The 26,213-nt window shown below is 47.2% G+C and overlaps 6 protein-coding genes and 1 long non-coding RNA gene across 11 annotated transcripts; 4 read left to right on the plus strand and 3 right to left on the minus strand.

Annotated features, from left to right (window-relative positions):
- Positions 1–929: 929 nt before the first annotated feature.
- cryba4 (crystallin, beta A4) lies at positions 930–3,049 on the minus strand. The gene is made up of 6 exons (XM_086134818.1): positions 2,937–3,049; positions 2,407–2,447; positions 1,885–2,003; positions 1,665–1,806; positions 1,454–1,596; positions 930–1,156 (listed from the first exon to the last, which is right to left on the minus strand). Exons 2-6 carry the CDS (start codon positions 2,443–2,445, stop codon positions 1,009–1,011), a joined length of 591 nt encoding a protein of 196 aa, XP_085990944.1. The 5' UTR covers positions 2,446–2,447; positions 2,937–3,049; the 3' UTR covers positions 930–1,008.
- A 1,504-nt stretch (positions 3,050–4,553) lies between these two features.
- crybb1 (crystallin, beta B1) lies at positions 4,554–9,119 on the plus strand. The gene is made up of 6 exons (XM_086135644.1): positions 4,554–4,706; positions 5,865–6,000; positions 6,489–6,607; positions 6,742–6,874; positions 7,381–7,523; positions 8,805–9,119. The coding sequence occupies exons 2-6, from the start codon at positions 5,878–5,880 to the stop codon at positions 8,989–8,991; spliced, it is 705 nt and encodes a 234-aa protein (XP_085991770.1). The 5' UTR covers positions 4,554–4,706; positions 5,865–5,877; the 3' UTR covers positions 8,992–9,119.
- Positions 9,120–10,251: 1,132 nt separating this feature from the next.
- On the minus strand, positions 10,252–11,777 carry cox5ba (cytochrome c oxidase subunit 5Ba). The gene is made up of 4 exons (XM_086134741.1): positions 11,612–11,777; positions 10,984–11,054; positions 10,787–10,886; positions 10,252–10,524 (listed from the first exon to the last, which is right to left on the minus strand). The coding sequence occupies exons 1-4, from the start codon at positions 11,730–11,732 to the stop codon at positions 10,412–10,414; spliced, it is 405 nt and encodes a 134-aa protein (XP_085990867.1). The 5' UTR covers positions 11,733–11,777; the 3' UTR covers positions 10,252–10,411.
- A 389-nt stretch (positions 11,778–12,166) lies between these two features.
- Positions 12,167–14,816, plus strand: prpf38a (pre-mRNA processing factor 38A). The gene is made up of 2 exons (XM_086134739.1): positions 12,167–12,742; positions 13,339–14,816. The coding sequence occupies exons 1-2, from the start codon at positions 12,360–12,362 to the stop codon at positions 13,901–13,903; spliced, it is 948 nt and encodes a 315-aa protein (XP_085990865.1). The 5' UTR covers positions 12,167–12,359; the 3' UTR covers positions 13,904–14,816.
- Positions 14,817–15,829: 1,013 nt separating this feature from the next.
- Positions 15,830–20,644, plus strand: LOC147191844 (drebrin-like protein B). Of its 5 annotated transcripts, XM_086134738.1 has the most exons (14): positions 15,830–16,035; positions 16,116–16,171; positions 16,234–16,346; positions 16,444–16,518; positions 16,601–16,747; positions 16,823–16,900; positions 17,550–17,701; positions 17,866–17,920; positions 18,494–18,571; positions 18,651–18,756; positions 19,062–19,352; positions 19,908–20,104; positions 20,229–20,301; positions 20,390–20,644. In XM_086134738.1, the coding sequence occupies exons 1-14, from the start codon at positions 15,953–15,955 to the stop codon at positions 20,524–20,526; spliced, it is 1,641 nt and encodes a 546-aa protein (XP_085990864.1). In that variant the 5' UTR covers positions 15,830–15,952; the 3' UTR covers positions 20,527–20,644. The 5 variants fall into 5 exon arrangements, with proteins under 5 accessions (XP_085990864.1, XP_085990860.1, XP_085990861.1 ...); XM_086134734.1 differs by having other exon boundaries at positions 16,601–16,900; XM_086134735.1 differs by having other exon boundaries at positions 16,601–16,900; positions 18,494–18,562.
- Positions 20,645–21,319: 675 nt separating this feature from the next.
- Positions 21,320–25,690, plus strand: LOC147191845 (transcription factor 7-like 1-B). The gene is made up of 11 exons (XM_086135512.1): positions 21,320–22,064; positions 22,123–22,213; positions 22,921–23,054; positions 23,445–23,522; positions 23,606–23,714; positions 23,777–23,861; positions 24,083–24,196; positions 24,311–24,485; positions 24,576–24,683; positions 24,771–24,819; positions 24,906–25,690. The coding sequence occupies exons 1-11, from the start codon at positions 21,879–21,881 to the stop codon at positions 25,340–25,342; spliced, it is 1,566 nt and encodes a 521-aa protein (XP_085991638.1). The 5' UTR covers positions 21,320–21,878; the 3' UTR covers positions 25,343–25,690.
- LOC147191846 (uncharacterized) lies at positions 23,006–24,956 on the minus strand. The gene is made up of 3 exons (XR_015103551.1): positions 24,884–24,956; positions 23,437–23,519; positions 23,006–23,093 (listed from the first exon to the last, which is right to left on the minus strand). It is a non-coding gene; the product is annotated as an uncharacterized LOC147191846 (long non-coding RNA).
- Positions 25,691–26,213: the final 523 nt, after the last annotated feature.

Below are 26,213 nucleotides of genomic sequence, written 5' to 3' on the forward strand. Positions count from 1 at the left end.
GGACATGATCAACAGCCGCAAATTCTTTGTTTTAAGCCGAGTCATGAATCCTCATTGTTGATGTCAGTCGATATTTTCATAATCTCCGTCATAATCGTATTTATTCCATGAAACAGATTAGTATTACACTATACTGTACACTAGATCTACAATTAGTTGTTTTTTAAATAGTGTATTAAGATAAGAAAACCATTATTTTTTCTCACAATGGAGAAATTCGCAATTTACAGCAGCAAAATTGCTGCTGTAGTTTGAAGTAGTAATATCACCATTCACCACTAGATGGCAAATCTGTCTTAGTTGTGCTTGCTTTTTTGCCAATTAGGAATGACTTGCAGGATAAAGATTGCAGCTGAATCATATTCACATTTTGAGTGAATTAACTTGTGGGGGAAAAAATGCACAAAATGACCTCTGACACTTCATGTTGATTTCTTGTTCTGTTTCGAGCCATCCTTCAATGGTTCTTTTGATGCACGAGGCCTTTCCACCGGAAAAAAAAAAGCAGCACGATAGCTTATTTTGTTGTTTGGTGTTAAACTTTGCTGTTTTTTCAATGAGTTGATGAAATGCATACCAAGACATTTCTGTTGGTTAGTTTATAATTGGTGTTTTTCTACATTGAAAAACAGGACAGGATTCCAGATTGACAAACAGAAATTTATGTCGATTAGCTTCCTGTTTCCTGATGTCACAAAAGGTGGAGTTTGCCAAAGTCTTCTTGTGGGCGGCTCACGCCGAAGCCATCAGAATGGGAGGGTTCCTCCATTGATGGCCGCACGTCTAAAAGCCATGAGCCAATTTGATTTACAGATGAGTTTTGGCGCACCTGCAAAGGGGCGATAAAAACAGCCATGGACGGGCTGGGGAACGTCAAGCGACAGCCCACGTGATGAATCACGCAAAGATTGATAGGAAAGAAGCCCAGGCATTTTTAAGAAGGACACTTTATTGTGGTTGAGACTGGGGCGAAGGAGAGGTACGTGGCGGCCAGGCCAGGCCGAGCCTCTACTGCTGGATGCGCCTAATGGACTGGATCTGAGGTGTCTGGCAGTGCGAGCCGAACTCCTTGAAGTGTTTGTACTCGCCGCAGTGGCGGTCGCACTCCATGATGTACTGGTAACCACGGTAACCAGGGTACTGGTAGCACACAAAGCTGGCGACACAACACAATACGAAGAGTTCACGTGACCCAAGGATGCACCTCTGCGCTTCGTACACACCGGTAAGACCCAAAGTACTTTTTCTATCTGTGTACTCAAAGTCCAGAGGGTGAGAACTTTTCCCCCCTTAAGTGCAAAATGTCTAGTTTCCCACTTTTGTACTCATGTACAGATAAAGAGTACTTTTACAACCCCATGCATGAAGTAGAATGTGAGTACAGTATTTCACCTGTGCACTTACAGTAAATTCAGAATTTGTGGGGGGGGGGGGGGGGGGGGGGGGGACTCACGCTCCAGACTGGACCTTGAGGGAGCCCACTTCATTGTTGCACCAGCCCATGGCTTGCAGGGATGGGTAGTCGTCGCTCAGCTCGCCCTTCCGAGCCATGAAGTTCTCACGCTCGAAGATGGTCATGCGACACTCTCGATGGTTCTGCCGAACACAACGCACACTCAGACTGGGCTGTTGCGGAAGGTTGGGGGGTGTCGGCGGGCACTCACCGCGCAGGCGATGGGCCTGAAGGAGGTCAACCTCTCGATGTGGTACGCGTTGCTTCCACCGAAGGCGTCGCACTGCGGGTACTCGCCGCGCTCCAGGACCAACTGTTGGCCTTGGAAGGAGGCGTGCTCATAGCCCACCCAGCTGCAAGACAGCAAACGGGGAGGCCATCAGCGCGGGTGCCCGTGTGTGCCTGTGACGTGCGTGTGCGCGCGCACTCACGCGCCACTCTCCACGCGCAGCGAGCGCACCGTCTCGAAGCCCAACTCCATCACATTGGTGCACTCCGACGTGAACTCGTGGCGGCGACCCTGGAAGCATTCCTCGTCGAACACGATGATCTGCGCGGGCGCGCGGCCACATCATCATCACCTTTGCCACCATCATCATCATCATCATCATCATCATCATCATCATCGTCATCATTTTTCATTTGTAATGTACAAGCTGAGGTTCCAATAACCAGGTCCCTTACTACTTGTTGTTACTTGTTACATGGTTATTACAGGCCAAAAACCATTATCTATGACCACTTAACATCTGCATAGCTATTCCTATGTTACACATTATTAAATGGTCATCACTGTTATAATGTGTTATTGCTGTTAATTATTATTACATTATTCTTATATTATTGTTATGAGACTATTACATAGGTCATCGTTTTCGCCAGGATTAGGGTTTCAATATTCTGGTCCTCCATAACATTAGCAAACTAATGAAGCAGCATTATGCCCTACTTACCTTCCAGTGGCCGGAGAACTTGGTGCACTGGTGCGTCATATCTGTGAGGAGGGGTGAAATAGTTTGCACATTGTCTTCACACGTTGGAACATGGTCATTAGGAAATGATTGCATCTTTTCTTTTGTTGTTTTGTTATTGTGTCTTTGTCCGTGCGCTCCTGACACCACATCATTTTTCCCTCTTGGTAAAATAAAGAGGTTTTAATTCTTTTTTTGGTTTACATCATTTGTAATGGCGCTACATGTAATGACACGGGCATCCATTTTCTGACTATTAAATGTTACACACGTGGTTATTATGTGATTATTACATGTGAAAATGTGACGTTACATGGTTATTACATGTCAATATTTCACGTTATTTGACGTGAGACTCGCCACATCAGCATGTGCTACAATGTAGTAAATACATGAAAAAATAGTCAGAAGTTTAAACTTTAAACTTTAAACCATGGTAACACGGTAACGGCTCTATGGTTGGATGAGTGCAAATGTTCAAATGTGGGGATGCAACTGGGCGAAGGACTAACCTGCCGGCGGTGCTCTTTGCTGCTGGTGAGGGTGAGTGAGAGGAGCCCGGCGCCGCCCTCCCTTTTAAAGCCTTCCCTGGCGGGGGGCCACCACGAAAGACCCTGCTCAGCAATGGGACTGGCCTCACTCTCTCTCTCTCTCACTCTCTCACTCTCTCTCTCTTTCTCCCCCAGCAATCACCATGACACCATTCTTGACTAAAGCAACTTTCATCTGTGAACGGGCATTTGTGCCGACGCCACATTATCAGCCACGAGTCTGGGGTCTACCCTCTAGCCAGTCCATTTTTTGGCGAACTGGATCGACGAGAAAATGTTCAAAGTCAACTGACCTTTAGGCTTTGCCTACGGGTTTACCGAATGATGGTGTTGCTATGCCAAATGCGGCTGTTGGATTACAAACAGGGATTACGTCAATTACTTGAAATGTGATCATTGCTGATCGACAAACAGGATGAATGTGTGGTGTTTGCGAAGATTAGGCATCAACTAATCCCGACGTACACAGTAATCCGAGCGAGGAATATCAGAGCGCGCTTTCGATGAAACGCGCTTGTGTGACTTTCACTTGGTCAAGTGGGACGCCAGAGGTGCAAATGCACAATTTTGCTTCAATATTATTGACTTTATTAAGTATTGACATACACGGCTGCTACGTGTGTTTTTTTTTGGGTTTTTTTATGGTGCTAATGTTGTAGCAAGACTGATGAGGTGAGGATGTAGCACAGGTATGGTGACCCGTCACTGCTATCAGGACAGGAAACGTCCTCCGCCGTTGTGGGCGCGGTTTACGGTGCTCCCAGCACTCGCATTAAGGGCCCCCCGTACCACTCGCCGGCAATGTTTCGGGAGGATTTACGCCACTTGCATTTTTAAAGGTCTTGAAACAGTCTCCCACATTTTGGCATGTTGAATATCTTGCTAAGAGTGTAACAGAGAAGACAAAAGCATTGGAGAAACCCATCCCTTTGTGCTTGCAATACCAATCAGGTTGACCTTGAAACAATTGACCGTGTATCCCGCCATCTATTGGCTGACAGTGGAATTACATCAAGTACAAAATACTTCTATGAATTGTCCAAAAAAAAAAGTACTTGGTTTCCTGTGACCCATTTCAAGGCAAACAAACTTTTTGATGAGTTTCGTCTCCATGTTTGAAACACACTTCAACTGAGGATGGAGAATCAAGCTTCGTTCCTTCTTTTTTGGGGGCCAGTTTGGTGTGATTCGGTTTTTAGCGTTATTTCTCCCGTTGAAATTTAAGTGCTGCTTATTTGTGGTTTTCTTGAAAAAAAAAACATATTTGTCAAAAAAAACTGAGTTTTTTTTTTAATGTCATTTGTGATGATGGTCAATTATTTGCAGATTTTCACAATGAGGGGGGCCGGATTTATTTGATTCTTTGGCTTGTCAATTGTGAAAGCAGTTGAGCAGAAAGACAATATTTGTGTGTATTGTGTGACGTGGGTGACGGAGGGTTGATCTCATGGTGACCCCACCCCCACACAGGCCCCCTTAACATTCCTCCTGTGTCTGTCGAGACCCCCCAACCCCACCAGCCCCCTCCGACAGGCATCAGCGTTTTCTTTTGCATTTAAAATGCTTACAGGGGGCGAACTGGCTTCCAGGACTTGCCGCGCCCTCGGCCGGACTGTGATGACGCAGCATTTGTTTTTTTTTGGGCTGCTCGGCCTTTGCCAGCCTATAAAAGCAGCGCAACGGCACCCAACGTGACCAACGCTGGTGAGCCCGCTTCGACGCCACACGCAGGTAAGACGACGCACCCGCGCATCAAAACCGAGCCCTGCCCCGACTGGACCTTGGCAAAATCTCACTGTCAAAAATAAATAAATCACAAAAAGTGTTCATCGGTGTGAGTCCCCCATTAATCGCGGGGTGTTGGGGGTATTTTCCAGGCCCGCCGGTATTATGTGAAAACTTGCTACGTTGGGAGGATTCAATTTAAGCCCCTCCCCCAAAAGTCAACGCAAAATCTTTTAGCATTTATTTTCTCTCAATCCCCGATGTATTTTCATTGTTTTTGTTTCAACCAAACACATTGTGCCCCAATCCAATTAAAGTGAGCATCACATATTATTTACAATTTTTTAGGGGCGCACCCCCCCCCTGCCCCCCACTTATCAACAGTATTTTTATGTCAATGTCCTGCTTATTATATATAATTTGTACACTTTTTGCATCCTAAAATTTTTGAAAAAAAAAGAAACTTTGATTGCAATTATAATGTGTTGATTATTCAAAGATTTTTCCATTTGTATCCCTCATGTGGATCCCCCACTCATTATTTGAACAAATTCATGCCAATTTTAATGAGCCACAAAACTATTTGTGGATTTTTAAAAAATTTTTCATGCCACATTATAATTTGTGTCAACTATTTGGAGAGTTTATGGAGGCAATTAATGCCCTGCTATTCAGGTTTTGTTTTCCTGATCTCCTGCTTATTTGAATTTTTGCTCAAAGAAAAATTTTCAGGAAAGAAAAATTGTGGCATTGATAAGCATCAACTATTCACTGATTTATTATTGCTGATCCCTCACTTTTTTTCGCCCTCATGGAAAATCATAACGAGCTGCAATTCCTTTGGAGAACCTACCCTGTTATTGACAAAAACAAAACAAAAAAAAACATGCCCATTTGAAATATTTTCTTCTTGATGACAAATTACAATTAGTGTCATTTTTGCAGATTTTTTTTTTGTAGGGAATATCTACGCCGTAATCCGAGTACATTTTCATAAATCCCTGCTAATTCACGTCTTGAAAATAAAACCATCCTTTATCCAAACCGCTTGTCCTCACGAGGGTCGCATGTATGCGGAAGCCTATCCCTGGTATCTTTGGTGTTTGCCAATTTTAATGTCACCCATTCCTGTTCCTCCTTTCACCCCGCCCCCGCCCCGCCCAGCTCCCTCCTCGCCATGTCTCAGACCGCCAAGTCCGCCTCCAGCCAGGGAGCCGACGCCAAGGACAACAAGGGAGGCGCGCCCGCCGCCTCCAGCAAGGCCACCAAGACCGGTGAGCCCAGCCTGGGCACCTTCAAAGTGAGTTTGGTTATATCACTCTGATGCCTTCAAGACATCACGGTAACCACAGAGCAATTAGGGATACCACCGCTGAAGTAGATATGACGCCATTTTTCTAATTAACATTTGTGACGTTGATGGTGTCTATTGGAAAGCATGCTTGGGGTGCCACAACGCCAACTAGTAGCCCGGCATGCACATGATGCCATTTTCTCTTTGCACTTTGCTATGAGCTAGTCAGTCAGCATGAGAAAAAATAGGAAATTGTCTTGTTTTTCTGCTCATCGAGTTAGCAAGTTCCCATGAACACAGGTGTCCAACTGGCGGCCCTGGGGTCCGATCTCGCCCTCCGCATCATTTTATATGCCCCACCAAAAGCAAATCAAGCATGTTAACTTCCATGATGCTCACTATGCTATATGGAATAAATAATAACATTGAGACATTGCAAGTATTTTCTTGTTCTGTTATTACAGTAATTACCCCTCGTGTATTTTGTGTTGCAGTTGACACTGTTCGACCAGGAGAACTTCCAGGGCCGCTCGTTGGAGCTTCAGAGCGAGTGCCTGAACGTTTGCGACCGAGGCCTGGAGAGAGTGCGCAGCATCATCGTGGAAAACGGCCCGTAAGATCCACACGTCGATTGATGTTGCACTTTGTTTTTCCTCGCCACTCATTCGTTTTCCTTGGCCTTCCTTCTTGACCTCCCCACCCACCACCCCTGCTCGTGGCACCCCCACTCCTACCCCCTTCTTCCAGCTTTGTTGCCTTCGAGCAGACCAACCTCCGTGGGGAGATGTTCATCCTGGAAAAGGGAGAGTATCCTCGCTGGGACACCTGGAGCAACTCGTACCGCAGCGATTGCCTCATGTCGCTCAGGCCCATCCACATGGTACGTATGGTCAGCGGCGTCATGGATCGTTCCCAAAATGTAAATCCAACTGTAGCGATTGGTGAGTCGGGAAATAAATGAGGATTCCGAATGCAGCCACCACAGTCCAAATCTTGGAATCCTTCCCAACTCCCTGAATCACTGCGATTTGCAGGTTTTTCGAGATACGAGCCATCTTTTGGCTGATTTTTATTTATTACAGTATTTATATATATATACTGTATAATAGCAGTAAAACTACATTGGCACGAAGCTGGCATAAAGCTAATACTGATAGTGATGAACATATGCTCACCTAGAACGTTGCTCATGCTAATAATGATGAAAGTACATTCAGTTAGCTTGATGCTCTTGCTCGTAGTAATAATCGTATCTTGAGTTGACATGACATTAATACTGACGGTGATGAACGTATGTACTGTACATTCACTGGATTTTGCTAGTACTAATAGTAATGAAAAGGACATTGACTTAGCGCGATGTTGCATTGATGCTAATGTTGACAGGACAGCTTGGAGCACAAAATCTGCCTGCATGAGCTCTCTGACTTCAAGGGCAACAAGATGGAGATCCAGGAGGACGACGTTCCCACCCTGTGGGCGCACGGCTTCTCCGACCGGGTGGGCAGCGTGAAGGTCCCAGGGGGAGCGTAAGTCCAGTGGCTTAACTTAGCCTAGCCTAGCTTAGCTTCTGTGTGTTTGTGCGTGTGTGCGTGTGTGTGGGTGTTATATAAATGTGCGTGTGTTTTTGTATTGTCTGTGCACATTAAATGGGTTTGTGTATGTTGCTTGTTATGCATGCATCGTCTGTGTGTGTGTGTGTGTGTGTGTGTGTGCGTGCGTGCGTGTGTGTGTGGACAGCATGACTGTGCCCACAAGGGGAACGTGAATGCCCTTTTCTAGAGTGTAGCTTAGCTTCCACCACCAAAGAGATGACGACGAAGCCGCCGGCGCTTCTGCTGAACATGGCAAATATTGCCAGAGCGTGACAAGGCGTCAAATCGCGGTCTCCAGTCACACTGGCTTTGCTCTTGTTTACACACCAATATGTATTTTTGGACTTTTGACATTTTTATCTCTCCTGAAATAATGTCTGCTCTTCCACCAATCGAAAAAAAGCATGTGCAAAGCTCCACATGCTAATGCTAAGAGTGGTAAACTGAGAGAGGTTTATGCAATTCTAATGCTATTTCTCACACAATGACAGACAATGCTCACAGCAATGTCTCAAATGTACACTGGGTTTGCATGACGCAAATGCTACTTGAAATGCAGATGCATTGAGTTAACATGATGCTAACTCCAGTAGTGATGGAACTGCATGGGTATGCTAACGCTAATCTAAGTGCACTAAGTATGAAGCTAATGCTATATGTCATCAAAGTGCACTGGGTTAGCATGATGCATTGAAAGGGCACTAAGTTAGCATGATGCTCATGGTGAATGGTGATCGAAATACATTGGCTCAGGAATATTTTGCTAATGCTAATAGGAAATTGTTGCATTGGTTTGATTTTGAAGTTAAGTTATTGAAAGTACATTGCGTGACCTTATGCCTGATCATGAGTAAAGTACATTGTGTTACCATTGTGCTAAAGCTAATAATGAGAAATGTTTGTTGGAATACAATATTAGAATAATGCTAACGCTAATCGCAATACAATGATACAACATATTAGACAAATTATATAGATATATATATACTTGTGTGTGTGTGTGTGTGTGTGTGCGTGCGTGTATGTGTGTGTGTAATATTACTCCTTAGTGCAATTGAACTATGTTATGGTGCTTGATTTAGACCAAACTAGTGCCATCTTGTGGCATCCGTAGGCACTGGTAAGCAATTTTAGCAGGATTGTGAATGAGGGCGGACAAGGAGCAAGAGGACGCCCCCTTATGGCAGTTGAACGCCTCGCTTGCTCGGTCCGCAGGTGGGTGGGCTACCAGTATCCAGGCTATCGGGGATACCAGTACCTGCTGGAGAGTGGCGACTACCGCCACTGCAATGACTTCTCGGCCATCCAGCCTCAGATCCAGTCGGTGCGCCGCATCCGCGATATGCAGTTCCACCAGAGGGGGTGCTTCGATTTAACTTCCGCTGCCGCCGGCAGTAAGTGAAAGGGCCACGCCCGCGCGCGTTTTTATTGACTCCTTCATCCATCGGCGATCATCCAGCTCTCATCTCACCTCGCTGGCTGGCTTTTTATGGTGATAATTAATAAAACATGTTTGGAAAAACAGACAAACACTCGAGAACGCTTGTTGTTTCAAATATCTCTTACTTTGCACATTTGAACTCTTAAATAACAAGAGCTAATTTTACAGCTGACTGCTAATCGTGATGAAAGCACAACATACTTAGCATGTGACTAATGTTATTAATGATTAAAGTAGACTTAGGTTAGCATGATACTAATGCCAATACCGATGAAAGTACAAAAAGGTTAGCCTGATTATAATGCTAATAGTCGGGAAACTGCTCCCTGCACTGAGAAGTGAGCCTGACGCCTCCATGTGGCCACTTTGCGTCCTCACCAGGGGTGAATCGATCAGCGTCCTTTGATTGCAGCGATTCGGGCGCCCTCGAGCGGTCAAGTCACCAAATCCTTTATAGAAGGCTTGTTGCCATGGATACGAACAACAGCCTGACGTCAGTGGCAAGCAACGAGTTTTTTTTCCCTCGAGGTCACGTAGCACATGAGATGTCAATTATGTGACCACGTGACTTGAGCACTTTACCAAGGGGGGGGGGGGGGGGCGGCGGACGCTCTCCCGTGGTATCCGCAAGGTCAAGATATCCCAGCAGGCCTCTGGGCAAAGTCTAATCGCCAAACCTCGATGACACCTTTACTTGACTTTGTTGGAGGTCAAGGAGAGATGAAAAGTTGTTTCTTCTCTAGGACACAAAAGGACAGCGTATAACTCCCCTTTTTGCGAACTGATGTCAAACTACTAGGTGAATAATAAAATGCCGTAAGTATCTTTCATTGAATTCACAGATTTGATCCATGCCAAGTGTTTCTAGAACGAGTTAAAAACAAACAAACAAAGTAATATTCACTGAGTTTTTTGTGAAGGAGCCATCTACCAAATTCTCAACTCGGGTCTTTCGAAAGAGAGGGACCAGCAAACAGAAAATGCTGGATCCCGTCTGAGCCCTTCGCTTAGTCCTGGGTACCTGTTAGGCAGGCTTATCAAGTGGCAACGTAAGATGGCCGCCGGTGGCATCACTTCTCCCGACAGGAAATAAGCGACACTGTTAGTCAATTCAAATAGCAGTCTGTGGATCGGAAAGGAAAGGTGGTATACGTACACTAAAGCTAGCATGGTGCTAACGCAAATAGTGGTGAGAATAAAGCACCCAAGGGGAGACAAACATTTCATACATTTCCCATTTTATTTGTACGTCATCACACGGGAGAATGAAATAATTGATTTACTGCAGGAAGAAGAGCGAACGGAACGTTTGCGAATATGTAAACCGAGTGGAAAGAGGAAGTGAGATGAGGTGAGTCGACGAGGTTCTCGGCCGACCGTCCTAGTGAGGAAGCTCGTGGGGGACTAGTTTGTAGTGGGCGCCACACGAAGGGCAGCGCTGGGCCTCGCCCTGGTGGAGCCAGAACCAAACCACGGCCGTGTTGTCCTCCTCACCTGCGCACACACTTGGCTTGGTTAGCCACTGCCATTATTAGCTTTGGCTCGAGAGAAATTCAAGCGGCACTTATAATCAGCATCAAATATTTGCAGATTCTCCCGATTTGAGATTTTTGCTGTTGCTATTTGCGCTATTTTCTGACCCATCTCGTGGTTATTCACACCATGTTTCCCCATGGAAGGTATGAGCATCAGTCTGTAAATGTGGCAAAGTGAGCAAACAGCTGATCGACATTGCTATTATGTAGTTGTGACTTACACACGCATCCCACGATCCTCTTGTTAGTGATGGAGGGCACCAGGTGAGGGTCCACTTTGGAACCAGCGTACTCTTTGGGCTTCATCATGCTGTACGGGTCCTGAAGCACACGACACACCACACGTTTATTTTACACAGGCGCCAAGTCCCAAAACAGTTCACGTTCAATCAGAACAATCATCATCGTTCATTCTTACCGTGCCCTCCTTCATGGCTTTCATGATGATCTTCTCCAGGCCGGTGGCTTGCTCCTCATCTGTGGGGATTCCTGAAGCCACACATATTTCACTTCATATGATTTGACGTGCTTGTTCTTGTGTGTTTCTGCGTTTAGTAGGCGTTCCAATGACAACGATGTTTTGACAAAGAAAGTTATGAAGGTTTGAAACTCGGATTGAACAAAAAAGGTCACCCCTTCAAAGCTCGACCCGCCTCGACTTTGCATGAAGACGTCGCATTTTGTGAGTCCCAACTTCCTTGGCATTATTTATAATGAGGAAAACAAGATTTCAATGACGGCCCATCCAACTATCGCCTTTACAAGGTCCGTCTGATAAATCTAGGGGGTTTTTTTTCAGATTAGCTGACATTTGACACACAATGTCATTGATGAGCAAAATGAAGCCGTGCAAATAAATGCGTTACTTAAAAGGAAATGCAATCGCCCTGAATGTCCTTTTCCTACAGTGGACCCGGTGAATTTCTGGTTTCAAAGGCTTCGTCTCTTAGTTTCCAGCTGAGGCGAATACTAGCGAAGTCGCTCCGTCCTTGTCGCGGACAAAGCTCCCTTTCGGCTTGTCTCAGCTTCCGCGGCTATTCGCTCACCTCCGGCAGCCATTCCACGGCTCAGCGCGGGGACCAGGGCGGCCTGGCGGTGGCCCACCGCCCGCCAGGAAAAGGGTGAAGCTCTCACCGACCAACGCGCGAGTAACCTTGCGGCCGACATTTTGATTCTGCTTGCTTGGAGTGGACGGGCGTAGAAGAAGAATGACACGAAGAACGAGAGGGACACGAAGAAGAAAAGTGAAGATTTTAAAAATATATTTTTAAATAATGTGTCCGAGGGAATATAAATAATAATATTTCAAGTGGTTAATGGATGCGTAGCAGTGGGTTTTGTGTCATTTGGCTTTGCGCAGTAAACGTAATAACTTCTCGCTCCACCATTTCGTTTTTTATCGTGTGTTTTGTAGTACGACCCTGTTGTGTAGCCAGTGTGGGTCTTTGGCTTGTACCGTCGGCGGTGTGTCTGAATAAAGCAAAAACAAAAACAAAAAAAGCAAAACCAAGGAAGAAGCTGAATTTCTCCCCATTTACACTCCAGTTCGCTAGGTGGCAGTCTAGCTCAACGCGGGTTTAGGGCAACTCTTTCTCTCGTGTTTTGAATTGCTTCCTCTCTGGAAATGTGACAAAGCAAAGAGCGATTGAAAGCTTTCGATTTTAGACCGAGGCGAAAGTGGCTGCGCGTCGTGTGTCTTAATTTTGGAATTGGTTGGCCGATACACCGAGCGCCAGTCGAGCGGAAGCGGAAGTCGCGAAGCAGACGAAGGCGGACGTTTGCTCCAGCGTCAAAATGGCGAACAGAACAGTGAAAGACGCCAACAGCATCCACGGGACGAACCCGCAGTACTTGGTGGAGAAGATCATCCGAACTCGCATTTACGAGTGCAAGTACTGGAAGGAGGAATGCTTCGGGCTAACCGCCGAGCTGGTGGTCGACAAGGCCATGGAGCTCAAGTTCGTTGGCGGCGTGTTCGGGGGCAACATCAAGCCCACGCCGTTCTTGTGCCTCGCGCTGAAGCTGTTGCAGATTCAGCCCGAGAAGGACATCATCGTTGAGTTCATCAAGAACGAGGACTTCAAGTACGTGCGCTTGCTCGGCGCCATGTACATGCGCCTCACCGGCACCGCGGTCGACTGCTACAAGTACCTGGAGCCGCTTTACAACGATTACAGGTATTTACTTGCATAAACGTTTTGCTCTTCTGCTCCGCATTGTTTGGCCGTCAGCGCTTGGTTTGCATTCGCACGCCAATTCGGATCTTTCCAAATGCAAAACAGTAACTTGCCACTTTCCACCATACTATACTCTGTGCACTCGCACGCGCAGGCATGCGCAGAAAAACACAGCCGATGCACGAAACGTGCAAGTGAAAATCACCCTTCCAAGAAAAAGCCATTTTGACTGAAAAAGCCCTCACAGTTGCCCAGGGCTCAGGTACCAATAACGTGGTCATCACTTGAGAAACGGTGCGTTATTTCTAAGTAAAAATATTCGTCCCCCTGAGATGGATCAAAATGACTGGATTTTGCTGCTTGCTTCATATTTCACAAAGGCAATATTCATCAGAATATCATCTTTGAACTTGTGGGTGCACATAGAGTGCATTATTCTCTAGACAATATTTTGACCTGGCTTGCCATTTCAATGTGTTCTTTTCCGACATGAAAATCTGCATGCAAAATGCTAACTGTTGTATAATGGCCATGTGAGTTGCCCGGGATCGCCCTTTTCACTCGTCTATGTCTCTCGAAATCCAAAACGACCACAGGAAAATCAAGACCCAGAACCGTAACGGCGAGTTTGAGTTGATGCATGTGGACGAGTTCATCCACGAGCTGCTGCACTCGGAGAGAATATGTGACATCATCCTGCCACGGCTGCAGAAGCGTCAAGTCCTAGAGGAGGCCGAGATGCTGGAGCCACGCATCAGCGCTTTGGAGGAAGACCTGGATGAGGACCTGGACGAGGCGGAGAGCAGCAGCGATGAGGACGACGGCGGTGGCGGCGGTGGTGAGCGGCTCGATGGGTTGCCCGGACCCGAGCCACACAGGCGACCCCGCCGTGATGAGAGGCCGCGACACTCGCCCTCACCCCGGCGCCGCCGCAGCCGCTCGCCCCGGCGCAGGAGCCGCTCGCCCAAGCCCCGCCGGAGCCCCGACGCTCGCAGAGAACGCCGCCGCGGCAGCAAAAGCCCACGCCGCCACCGGGAGCGCAGACGCCGTTCCAAGTCTCCAGCGGCCCACCGCAGAAGCCACCGGCGCCGTAGCCACTCCAAGAGCCCCGACAAGAGTGCGAAGAAAAGTCGCAAGAAGAGTCGCAGAGGCGACCAGTGACCCCCGCAAATCATCCTTTTTTTTTTCTCCTCCTACATTCACTTTGTACTGACTGTGGATTATTGGATTATTCAAGTCATGACTTTTGGACATTCTGTCATTGATAAGAAAAGAGGGAAGGGGGAGGGTCATTGCGGATATACTTTTTTGTATTGGGAAGTCAGTGCACTGTGATACCATTGCAAAAACAGTTTGAAGGGGAGACATCATTCGAGTCGTGGCTTCTCCACATGTGTATGGGGTGCATGGCCACTCACCCGTCGTTTTGCTTCCTGACCCATGGGAAAGGCTACCAGTTGGATGCGCACTTCTGAAAGAACATTTGTCCAAATAACCTAGTTATTCCTGGGAAGACCCTGCTCGTGCTAATGTTTCTTCCAATAAATAGCAAGAGGCAGCTCTTTATTTTAATTAGTGACTTTTTAGTTCATTGTCATATTCATTTAAAAAGTACAATGTACATTTCAATGAAAGCTGTTGTGCATTGGCACTCTCTCAACCCAATGTCTTGACTAAAAGCACACACCATTTTTTATTTTCAAGTGAAGACTTCTGCAGCATTATATTCTTAACAAATCTAGTGAGCTATTTTCAAAAGGGGCTGATGGACTCCTCTTGTGCTCCCTGGTTTTCGCTTTTACTTTGGAAAACAATAAACAACCTTTTTGCTTGTTTTCTGGCATGTGAAGGGCCTAAACAGGAACTGAATCAGTAATTTTGATAAGTGTATTTTCTTTCTTGCCCTTCAACTTAAGAATCCCAAAGGGCTTCAGGTGACAGTGACATCCCCTGAAATACCTCCTCAAGCAAGGGGAAACCATTTGCTGACTGAATGAGAAACCTTGTTACTTCGAAAGCATGTCATGATTTGTAATAAAGAAATGGAAATAAAAAAATCGTTTTTTTAACCAAACCCATGGAAAAAAACTTTTCTTGGACAACACAAACTGAAGCAACAATGTGGTGAAGATAAATTGTTTTTTATAATATTTACGTGTGAAAAGGAATATTGACATTGTCACGTTGGTTGCTGAAGGGAGGCAGTTAATGACTAATAAAGTCAAACAGTCGCTCTCTGGTGTCTTCTGCAGGTGTTAAATAATTCTAGAAACTGGTAAATGAGGCCCCTAGAAAAAAATAATGACGAGCAAAACCATAACAAACTACAAACTGGAAAAATACAACTGGACAAATGACAAGAAGAACCTATAGTGCTTTTTAACTTTTACATTTTTTTGTTATTAATGTGTAGAGCGAAGTTTTACGATGGTTAGTACAAAATTGTGCGCTTGTGTTCGCTTAGTCTAAATCGGGGTAGCGTCGACCGCAAAAGTTACGTTTCAAAGCAACTGGTTTCCGTTCAACAGAGGCTGCAACAGTGCCGCCAAGCGGTCGGAGGAGGGACGGTCTATCTTTTAAACTGGGTCTCGCAGATCTCATCTACGCATGCGTGACAATCAGTCGTTAACAAATACGAGGCTAAGAAACAAGCGGTTTTGAATGATCGTACAATACCTTGAAAGCGATGCCGTTGATCCCAATTCCTGTTGTTTTCAACCCACTAATAAAATAGGAGTAACTTATTTTATAAATATGATGAAATGTTCACAAACAGCTGGTGCCGATGGTTTTTGGAGTAAGATCCTTCCAGCCATTCTGAATGTGATAGCTGAGCCACTTGCTAATATAATAAATCGATCCTTTCAGCATGTCATTGTTCCAAAGCAAATGAAGGTGGCAAAAATATGTTTGTGAAAGTTTGTCCGTATGGAACAAAAACATGCTACACACTCATGCCACTATGCCCATGCAGGAGTGGACAAGTGGTAGCAGGAAGTAAAAAGCAGAAAGGTAAAAAGGAGCCGCCCGGCCAGCCACCCAGAGCTGAACATGATGCAGAGGCCTCGCTCTGTGCTGGGAGAATGCAGCCCAGCAGGTTCTCCCCAAACCAGTCCAACTCAGCTGACAGGACTGGGTTTTTAGTTTTTTATTACGGCCGGGAAGAAAGGAAGGAGTGAAGACCGTCAGTTTTTTATTGGTCTGAGCGACATGGCGGTCAACATGAGCAAAAACGGCGTCGAACTGATGGCGGGCTACAAGGATGTGGTGGACGGACACTCAGACATCAATTGGTCGGTGGCGCTGCCTACCGTGCGTGTTTGTGCGTCTGAGTGTGTGTGTGTGTGTAACATGTATGACGTGTGCGTCTTAGGGTTTTGTTCACCTACGAGGGGAACAGCAACACCATGCGCGTGGCGGGAAAAGGAGGTGAGGACAGTCATGTGATCCTTAGCGGAAGGTAGCGTGACCTTTGACCTGCGCATGTGTAGGCGACGGTCTGGAGGAGATGGTTGAAGAGCTGAACAGCGGCAAGGTGATGTACGCCTTCTGCCGAGTGCAAGACCCCAACTCCGGCCTGCCCAAATACGTGCTCATCAATTGGGTGGGTGAAACGCGCCTGCGCGCGTACACGCTCGCTATGATATTCAGCAAAACCTCTCATTGTGTCCGTTTTGTGTTGTTGCTGCTGCGAATGGCAGACAGGCGAAGGTGTGAAGGAGTCACGCAAAGGACTATGTGCCAATCATTTGGGTACAGTGGCCAATTTCCTAAAGGTGAGAGCCGCTTTTAATCGTTGCTTTCTTTACGCCAGGCCAGTACTGGCTTGCTGTTTTGAACTTATGCGCTTGTGCGCAGGGGGCCCACGTGACCATCAACGCTCGCGACGAGGACGACGTGGACCCCGACGTCATTCTGTCCAAAGTGTCCAAAGCGTCAGGAGCCAACTACAACTTCCACAAGCCTGCAAATCCCCAGCCCGGGGACTTCCCCCGACGAGCTGTGGTGAGACAACGCACGCAAGACAACACCAAAGCAAAATACGCATCGCTTATCGCATCTTTTTTTTTTTTTCTCCAGGGTTCTGTTTATTGCAAAACAAACGCTATGGAGGAAATTCAACAAATCAACAAAGATTCTTTTTGGAGCCAAGCGCAAGTAATCACAACACTATCAACTCAGCAACTGTGATGTCATTTTTAGTCGACAGCAAGTGGAAAAATGGCGGCCAACTGAGATGGATAAAATACAAATGCAATATTGATCCGAATGCCGTGTTTAGACTAGCGTAGAACAGTTATTTGAAAGAAAATTTGTGATGTGACAAGCCTGCTGAGAATAAGTGCTCCTGGCCACTGGCACTAGTTGGCGGTACTGAACCCCGTTGTGGTTTTCACACTTCTGTGGAAAGGCCTGTTTGGACTGGAGTGTTGTTTTGAAGCCCTCCTGTGGCCAGGAAATGTAAGACCTGCATAGGTGAGAATGTTTTTTGCTAAAAAATAAAAATATGCAGACATATACATGTTTCTTTTAATGCTTAGGTGTATTATCAGTACATTGTGATTGAAATGTTAACCGGAATCAACCATCATTACACAATTTGGTTGGCATGATGAGTCTCTGTTTTACAGAGTTTCGTGCATACACTTGAGACATTTGGTTGCGTTTGTCAGCTGAGGATAAGAAAAAGTTGTTGTTATTCAATGCATGCATAAAATGTGAATAGTCGTACCGGAGTCGGTCTGAAAAAGGGACTACGTAGGATCCCAATGAAACAAGATTGTGTATTTGTCTTATGTGTGTTCAGATGGAGGAAGAGATGCGGCGTAAGGAGGAGGTGAAGAAGGCGCAGCTACAGAGGCAAGCGGTGGAGCAGGAGCGCCGCGACTTGGAGGAGAAACACGCCATGGAAAGAGAGAAAAAAATACACCAGAGAAACATCGCCATTGACCAGAACAGGTGACGGAAGCAAAAACCTCTTCCATGCGCTCCGCGAGACTCCAGAACAGACGAGAACATCAAGTCATTGCCGTCTCTCAATCTGAGAAGGCCCACGGTGCCGTTCCTAAAGCGTTTGTGTGTGTGTGTGTGTGTGTGTGTGTGTGTGTGTACTATTTGATCAGACTACTGCAGAAGCAAATGGAAGAAGAAGAGCGGGAGAAAGAACAACAGCGACGGGTGAGCGCTCCCTCTAAAAACTTTAATTGACTTTACAGTTGTGGGCACACCAGAATTTTTTTGGAGAACCACACCCATTCACACGGATATTATACGCGCCCCGAAAGCTGCCCTTTCATGTTGCATGATGTTTTTTGAAAAGGAAAACAGCGCTTGCTAAAATTCTACTTTAGGATTAATAACATCATGAAATAGAATGGAAGGCTGAAAACAGATTGTGCATGATGACTTAATTGTGTCTGATTTGACCACTGGGGGCAGTATAATCCAGTTTTGAAGACAAGACTTTCACAACTACTCGATAAACTGCAGTAATGTTACTCATTCTTTGGAGAAGATAAAGAAAATACGCCCGTGATTGTTGTTATGTTGTCCGTCTACATGTCCTGCTGCATCATTTGCATAAAGACTTTTACTCTAACTACCTCAACATTGATGAAAGTTTTGTTAGCTCATCTCTGGGCTTTTCCTTTCGACAAGCAGAAGGCAAAATTTGACCGCCAGGGTGCAATCTGTTCATGTGTGTGTGCGTGTGTGGGTGCGCGTGATTTAAAACAGCATTTGAAATTGTAGTTTGCGTTCCAGAACCTGCAGGAGAACGAGACTCCATCCGCGGGGATGAGGCAGGCCACGTCAGCGCAGGTTGCCAGCGTGAGAGCTAACCCTTGACGGCGCGTGAGTGTTGTCGATGAACGATGACGCTTGGCTAACGGAGGCGCTTGTGTGGCAGGAGGCCAAGGCGTTGATCTCGCAGCGCTCCTTCAACCCTCGCGACGTCTTCAAGCAGAAGGAGACCGCATTTGACCACAGCTATGGAGGCTCCGCCCACACAGCGGGTAAGAACTTTTCTAATCATCTGAATAACAGCCACATGTTTACTTCTTATTTTGCTTTAACTACTTAGTTTTTTTGGTTGCAGTTATGTAGTTGTAGTTATAGCTGATTGCAGTTACAGATGTTTAATAAAAAGCCCTGCTACAGGAGTTGGTTACACCTCTTTAGATACAATTATTTGTTTTTTGGTAGCTCATTACCCTTAATCACTGATCAAGTTACTTACTTACAGTTACTAGGTGAGCATAGTTAGTTAGAGTCCTTTACTGCCTATGTCTATGTACCTGTATTTGTGTTGGTCCCTTAGGGAAGCTCCGAAGCCCCTTTTTGTCCCAGCAAGGCTTTGACAGCCCTCAGCCTCTCCCTGGCTACCAAGCCATTCAACCCTTGGCGCCCGCGTCTATCTTGACACCTGAGACTTCGCCTACCCACAGTCCCTACCAGCCCTCTGACCTTGCGGTCAGCGGCCAAACTTCCATCCCGGTCTCTTGGACTACATCCTCCTCGCCTCGTCCCGACACAACCTCGATTGACGACTTCCTTTCACGGCCGGCGCCCGTGATGCCTGCCACAGTGTCTGTGCCCACCCAGGCTGCAGGTGCATATTTTTCTGTGAATGAGTAAAGAGCCTCATGTGTTGAGAGGGACGTGAAAGGACAGGACAGCAGTAGGAAACCAGACAGGAGAAGCAGGGGTTCCGGTTCAGGATTGGGTGGGACTGAAAAAGTCTTTTATCCCGGGCAGTGCTACACCCTGTCGGGAAAGGACAAAAAAATGAGCAAATAGGACTCGCCAGGACCAGGATAGTAAACCAGGCTGTGCGAGCTATGGGATATGATAGGACAGAATGGGACAAGAGAACATGGATGGTACAGGACAGAACAGAACTGGGAGAGTGAAGGGGAGAACTAGAATGGGACAGGACTGGAGAAGTGTTTTGAGACAGGGAGTGCTATATCCTGCAAGGAAGGGTTGCTCAGAGTAGTAAATAAGACAAGACAGGACTGGGATAGTGAACCAGACAGTGTCGTCGTAGGACAGGACAGGAGCGGTTGGGCAGTGAGCCAGGCTGCAGGTTTGTCACCAAATTCTAGCAAATAGCTAACGAGCTCAGCCAAGCCGGAAGTAACTTGCGTCTCTGTGGTATGCACAGCGGAGGACGATGACTGGTCGGATGAATTTGACGATGACCTGTACGAGGCGGTACCAGGCTTGGCGCCGAGCGGCCAGCGGATGAAATCGCTCGCAGACGCCATGTTTCCTACAGATCTACAAGAAAAAGAGTACGCGGTCCCGGCGCCCATGGGCGGAGCTGTCCTTTTTGAGGACGCCGGCCAGGACGCTAACACGGTCAGTCGGGCGGGATGCAAACGCACAAGTCTCTACTGGAAACAAGTGGAAATGAGCACGCATTTGCGGCTGTCGTGTCGCTCATCTTTTTACGCTACACTCATGACGTTTGATAACGTTTCAGGGCCAAGATGACTATGCCACTACCAACGCAGAACAAAACATCTGCGCCAAAGCCATATATGACTACCAGGCCGGTACGTGTGTGTATATATACTCTCTCTCACATACGCAGGCGCACGCGCACGGAAGCTCCTCCCATAAAGCTCAGTTTTCCCTCTGCAGCCGACGACACGGAGATCACCTTCGATCCTGATGACATAATCACGGGCATCGAGATGGTGGACGAAGGCTGGTGGCGAGGTAATGGCCCTGACGGCCATTACGGCATGTTTCCTGCCAATTACGTTGAACTCCTGTAACTCCGTTTTGTGTTTGGGAGACGCGTCACGTGACTCCAAATAAGAGGATTGTGGTACATGTTGGTCGGGTCTGTAGCGTGTTGCTCAGAAACACGAATAAAGTACAAATATCTCTTGACTGGTGTGTGTACTTTGCTTGAGTTGTTCTTTTTTTCTGACCACCTCTGCCTTTCACTTCCAACATTTTCTACTGCTGGCCTCAACTTGCCTGGGTTTTAGTAACTGTGAGAAAATGTAACATTATGAAGGCCAGAGCAAATAAGAGCGACATATAATTAACCTACTGAAAGGAGAACACAGACAGTCCCATGTGCAAGTAAGTGGCGTTATACTGTGCATGATGAAAAAATGCCAATAACTGGTTTTAGGTGTGGGCTCGCCTCCCAGCAAGTGTATGATTTTAAATATATATATATAACCATCTACATTGTTGTAATGGCTAAGCATCAGAATTCACGCTGCCCACTGGAGAGATGTCACAATATTAGGTAGAAGGCATAAACGTCTTGAGGCTTTTCAACAACAACAAAAAATCAGGTTATGATATTTGTTGTCACCATGAGGGGAAACTATACAGTCTGTCAAACAACAAATCAAAATATTGTCATGCTGATGTCTTCAGACTGATGATATATAGATCGATCGATCGATAGATAGATACTTTATTGTTGTGCGATACAAAATCCGAAATTTGCTTTGCATTGAAACAGCTGATCTCGGGAAATCCGAAATCTGCTTCGCATTACAACATCTGATCCCGGGTCAGTGAGCACAGGGCCTCGCGACCCGCTTTGTTCGGCCTTACCCCCCACCCTCCACTTCCCTGGAACGTGCCTTTGTCACGCGCGTGCGTGCACGCTCGTTTGGAACACGGCCCGAGTACGGGCGCGCGCTGGCTCCCGGGGACACCGTGAGAGGTTCACACGGCGCCAACAATGTAGGAAAGTTGCCTTACTCTTCCTTAGGAGCAACTTGAAGCGAATGCCGAGGGGCGGAAACTTTTCACCAGTTACCTCGATACGCCAACTTATTTTTTTTACGCCTTTTACGTTTCATATTTGATGAGTTTACGTGTGCAACTTGTGGCACAACGAGCGACGTCAGGCCGTCAATGAACGCCGCAGGCAGACAGACGCGCAGGAAGCTAAAGGCTAACAGCTAAGCGCTAGCTAGCTGCCGCTGGCAAGTGTTACCAACGCGCTTTTTTTGCGCCCGTTTGCCGAAAAAGTGGAGCACCGCATGTGGTCGCCGTCGCTCAAGGAAGCGGCTAGTCGACTTCACGGAGCGGGCGGCCGGTGGCGACGCGTTCTTGCAAAAAGTGTGTTCCGTCCGAGGCTAATACACTCGCTAGCATGCCTCAGCTGAGCGACGACGGCGACTTGGGCGCCAACGACGAGCTGATCCCGTTCAAGGATGAGGGCGAAAACGACGATAAAACCACCACAGCGGCCGCCGCCGCCGCCGAGCGGGACCTGGACGACGTCAAGTCGTCACTAGTCAACGAATCCGAGACAAATAACAGCCCGTCGGATTCAGAGGTGAGCGAGCCGCTGGCCTGACAACTTTTTTTTGCACTGCTTTTCTATCTTCTCTCAGTCTCGTGTGTCCGGGCAGGCGGCAGACAGACGAGCCAGACGTCAGTCAGACTCTGCAGTCCAGGCTGGAAGCAGCCAGCTGCTTGGGGAAGGTATCGCTCCAGTCATTGAACGCATCGTGGTGTTTGTTGTTGTTGTTTCTGTTGTTGTTGTTGAACCTGGACGAGGTCCCGTGCGCACCCCAGAGGGCACCCCATTGTGTAAACAAACATTGGATGGATTAGAGGTTTAGCGATTCATCGACCATCCATCTTCAACTCCCTGTAGATTTGCAACAATTAACTGATTCATCAACAATTAATCGGTCATCAAAGAGGCGCTTCATTGCACGTTAATACAATTCTTACATATCAACAGGTTGCACCAAAAACTATGAGTTGTAGCCAAATGTAGTCGGTGGTGTGCCGTCACAGGTGAACGGATATGTTGAAGCATTTAATTGGCCAATTCGGTTGATGTTGTTGTTGATTAGATCTGCGATTTAAGACTTTAGTAATGGCCGATCACAAAATATGTGTTAGATGTTAAATTGGATCGGTGGATAGTCTTGTTTGTTCTGTGTTCCGATATGTTAATAATGTGTTTGACATAGTGTGCTCTGAAAACAAGAGTTAAAAATAACATTTCATCATTGGCGAAATAAAAACGAGTGCTTTTAATAAGACAATAAACCTTCTCTAAAAACTCAAAACTAAGAGGGTTGGGGAAAAAAAAATTCAAACAAAGTCGAATGACAACTTCCAAACTGTTATGACCATGGTGATGATATGTGTTTCCTTCACGTGATGTCACGCGGCAGCGCTGAGGAGGCAGACCGGGGTTAGGGGTCTCTTCCAGCACCCGGCCTACGTGGGCTACCCCTTCTTCATGATTCCCGACCTGTGCGGCTCGTATCTAACTGGTGGAGGGCTGGCGGCGGCGGGCGCCCATGCGGTAAGTCGGTCGGCACATGACCACCAGGCTCACCACAACCTGAGTGATTTTAATGAATATTTTTCATCCGAGATAATTGATCTACATTTCAATGTATCTGGTCAATATACTGGAGAAGGGGAAGATAGTTGCGCTTCAAAAAGATCTACTTTGATGATTGTTGCTCTAACATCACTATGTTGAGTGGCATAAAAAGAGAAATAAACAAAGCGCACTCACTTATCAGATCCTTCCTGGTAAAATGTTTTAGGGTGAGAGTTCTGGCTGGCGCTTTGGTGTGTGGGGTTACATGTGTTTGTGTCTGTTTTCTGTTTCTATGTGTGTGTGTGTGTGTGTGTGTGTGTGTGTGTTCCTGTTTCTGCTGGTGGTTGGATGGACGTACATGCATAGTATCTGCCGTGGCAGTGGCCCTTTCTGGACGTCCCTGGAAGAGCAGCCAGGAGAGACTCAGCCACGCCGGCTCACCTGGTAAGAGACACGGCAATGCCTACAAGTCACATGACACCATGGCAGCCAATAAGGTGACTCGCCGTGCGTGTGTGCGCCTCCAGTCTAGCGGTGCGCCCGCCCACATGGCTCATCTTCACTCGCTGCTGTCCTACCGGCCTGAGGCCTTCTCGCCGCCTCCAAGGGCATTGGCCAGCTTCTCGCCCGAAGCAGGTGAGACTCGCCAACAAGCCCGCTGGCCTGCCCGCACTCTAACACGCCCATGTGTTCTCCAGCAGGCTCGTCCCGGCTGCCCCACGTTGCACGCTATCCCGTTTCGCCGGCCGACGTGGCTCAGATGGCGCATGCCTTTGATTGGCTGTGAGTACAAACTTTATGTGTGTTGTCCAAGCCAGGGTCTGGCAGGCGGCGCTGGGCCTGGTTAATTAATAGAAATTGAATTGTAATTGTCGATTCTCACAAGAATCTTTTTTTTTTTTCCACTCTTGTTTCTACTTTCTTGAGAGGTTTTCTAATTTGGTTGTTGTGTTTTGTAGTGACAACATTGTGTACTTCTTGTGTTATATTCTGATTTGGAGCAGCTCATCCCCTGGCCTGGTGAGCGCCTCACCCTCGCCTGTGCCCTCGCCCAGCTCCTTCTTAGCGGTCGCCATCAAGCAGGAACCCGAAGAGGCCCGAGAGCACAGCCCGCTGAGGTACCACAGACAGCAAACCTCATTTTTTTTGCCACATCCAATATGGCGACCACACTCCCATGGCAGGTGGGCTACAAGTCAATCAAATGCCTTTGCTGTCTCCTCCACCCCCAGGAACCCAGTGGCGACAGCGCAAGATGTTAGTGGCAGCAGCGATCAGAAGGCCAAAGGTCACATCAAGAAACCGCTCAATGCCTTCATGTTGTTTATGAGGGACGAAAGGCCCAAAGTGGTTGCACAGTGCCAAGTCAAGGAGAGCGCCACCATCAACCAGATACTGGGACAGCGGGTCAGTGCCTGCCTGCGTGTGCATGTCTCAGAGTGTGTGTGTGTGTGTGTGTGTGTCTGTGTGGTAATGCTTTAATGTGTGTGTTTACAGTGGCATTCTCTGAGCAAGGACGAGCAGGCCAAATACTACGAGCTGGCCCGGAAAGAGCGGCTGCTGCACTCGCAACTTTACCCCGGATGGTCGGCCAGAGACAACTACGTCCGTATACCCACGTACGCCACGTACACCGCTCTTCACTGATATTATTAATCCTTTGTCGGTGTGCGTCTTTTTGTGCATGATCAGGGCAAGAAGAAGAAGAGGAAGAAATTCAAGGGCGGAAGCCATCAAGAGAGTAAGGCAGCCGTGTTGTGATAGCAACGCTTGACAGGCAGTGATGATATGTTGTTGCCACTCACCCTTGCACGCGTTGTTTTTCAGCCACCACAGACGATTCTCCACCGCCGCCCAAGCGTACGCACCTGTCCCCCGTGCACGACGAGGCACCTCACGCACACGCCCTCCTCACGCAAACCCGCGCACACACATCGACCTCCAGCGCGCACACACGCACTCACCTGTCCCGCCCCCACACAGTCTCCCATCTCACACACACGCACCTGTCCCAGGCCAGCCCCGCCTCCTCCGTGGACTCCCCAGCCACGCCCACGGCGGCGTTGGCGTCACCCGCCGCCCCCGCGCCCACGTACACTGAACACACACACTCTCACGCGTACTCCACCTGCGGCCACGGCGGCCGCTTGTCGCCGGGCGCTGACCAGCCGCTCGCCCTCACCACTAAGCCCCCGCGTAGCACGCTTGCTCCACCCACATCCACCTTGGACCCTTCCTCCTCCTCCTCCTCCTCCTATAGATAAGCCAATCGGCTTTGAGTGGCGGCGGTCAATCAGCCATCAAGGTGTTTTAAAAAAAAAGTTTTTAAAAAAATTCTTGTCGGGGGGAAAACGACAAGTTTGTGGTCAATATTTGACTTTGTCGTCATTCGTTTTGCCTCATTTTCACTTACAAACTGCAAACTTTTATAAACAAATAAATACTCTCAATTTCACCCCATGCTGTGTCATCAAGTCTCAAAGCACGTGATGATGATGAACTTGTCACGCATGGGTAAACAACTGAGTGTGAGTCATCACTCACTGTCAAAGTTGCTCCCTGTCTGTGTTTCTGCAACGCTAAAAATGACATTAAATGCAGATAAAAGCTCATTTATTTGATGGTTGGAGATGACGGTGTTTGGTGAGTAAATATGGATCCAAGACGTCCTTTACTATCAAATTGGTAACAAAAGTGCTCTTATTGATCAAAATAATTCCGCAAGCAAAAATTCAATGTGCCATTTATGACCCTTAACTTTCATTGTCCTCGTGAAGAAAGTGATTGAAAAAATGTTGAAGATTTCCTACTGCTCTTGTTTTGCTGCTCAGGGCAGACTGCTGTGAATGGCAGCTTTTGTTGTTGTTTTATAACTATATGTAAAAACGCATAATTGCTGCATGTGTTGTTTCGAAGAAACGGAAGTACGAGAAGTTCAACGTGGCTCACGTGTTGCAATTTTCAGAACGTGATGAATGACGCGTTCACTGTTCTGCGATTAACTGAACTTTTTTAACCCGCTTTGAAGTGCTTTTCGTAAACATTTTCCCCACTCTGGTACGAGTAGCAGACTAGTCATGATCAGAACTCACAGGACGTCGATCCGAAAGAAGGCTAGAAACAAACTCAATACAT

Source organism: Hippocampus guttulatus, chromosome 17 (assembly GCF_054856545.1).
Source record: "Hippocampus guttulatus isolate MCC_2025c chromosome 17, RoL_Hgut_1.0, whole genome shotgun sequence".
NCBI classification, from domain to species: domain Eukaryota; kingdom Metazoa; phylum Chordata; class Actinopteri; order Syngnathiformes; family Syngnathidae; genus Hippocampus; species Hippocampus guttulatus.

Excerpts from the sequence above, each read along its gene's own strand:
- cox5ba (XM_086134741.1), bottom strand. The coding sequence starts at position 11,732 with ATGTCGGCCGCAAGGTTACTCGCGCGTTGGTCGGTGAGAGCTTCACCC. Across the intron at positions 10,887-10,983 it reads AAGCCATGAAGGAGGGCACG|GACCCGTACAGCATGATGAA; the intron begins GTAAGAATGAAC and ends CGTGTGCTTCAG. Across the intron at positions 10,525-10,786 it reads GAGGATCGTGGGATGCGTGT|GTGAGGAGGACAACACGGCC; the intron begins GTAAGTCACAAC and ends GTGTGTGCGCAG.
- LOC147191845 (XM_086135512.1), top strand. The coding sequence starts at position 21,879 with ATGCCTCAGCTGAGCGACGACGGCGACTTGGGCGCCAACGACGAGCTG. Across the intron at positions 24,486-24,575 it reads ACCAGATACTGGGACAGCGG|TGGCATTCTCTGAGCAAGGA; the intron begins GTCAGTGCCTGC and ends GTGTGTTTACAG. Across the intron at positions 24,820-24,905 it reads GGGCGGAAGCCATCAAGAGA|CCACCACAGACGATTCTCCA; the intron begins GTAAGGCAGCCG and ends GTTGTTTTTCAG.
- LOC147191844 (XM_086134734.1), top strand. The coding sequence starts at position 15,953 with ATGGCGGTCAACATGAGCAAAAACGGCGTCGAACTGATGGCGGGCTAC. Across the intron at positions 16,172-16,233 it reads GCGCGTGGCGGGAAAAGGAG|GCGACGGTCTGGAGGAGATG; the intron begins GTGAGGACAGTC and ends GCGCATGTGTAG. Across the intron at positions 16,347-16,443 it reads AATACGTGCTCATCAATTGG|ACAGGCGAAGGTGTGAAGGA; the intron begins GTGGGTGAAACG and ends TGCGAATGGCAG.
- crybb1 (XM_086135644.1), top strand. The coding sequence starts at position 5,878 with ATGTCTCAGACCGCCAAGTCCGCCTCCAGCCAGGGAGCCGACGCCAAG. Across the intron at positions 6,001-6,488 it reads CCAGCCTGGGCACCTTCAAA|TTGACACTGTTCGACCAGGA; the intron begins GTGAGTTTGGTT and ends TTTGTGTTGCAG. Across the intron at positions 6,875-7,380 it reads CGCTCAGGCCCATCCACATG|GACAGCTTGGAGCACAAAAT; the intron begins GTACGTATGGTC and ends TAATGTTGACAG.
- prpf38a (XM_086134739.1), top strand. The coding sequence starts at position 12,360 with ATGGCGAACAGAACAGTGAAAGACGCCAACAGCATCCACGGGACGAAC. Across the intron at positions 12,743-13,338 it reads CCGCTTTACAACGATTACAG|GAAAATCAAGACCCAGAACC; the intron begins GTATTTACTTGC and ends AAACGACCACAG.
- cryba4 (XM_086134818.1), bottom strand. The coding sequence starts at position 2,445 with ATGACGCACCAGTGCACCAAGTTCTCCGGCCACTGGAAG. Across the intron at positions 1,597-1,664 it reads TCAGGCCCATCGCCTGCGCG|AACCATCGAGAGTGTCGCAT; the intron begins GTGAGTGCCCGC and ends TGTGTTCGGCAG. Across the intron at positions 1,157-1,453 it reads CTCAAGGTCCAGTCTGGAGC|CTTTGTGTGCTACCAGTACC; the intron begins GTGAGTCCCCCC and ends TTGTGTCGCCAG.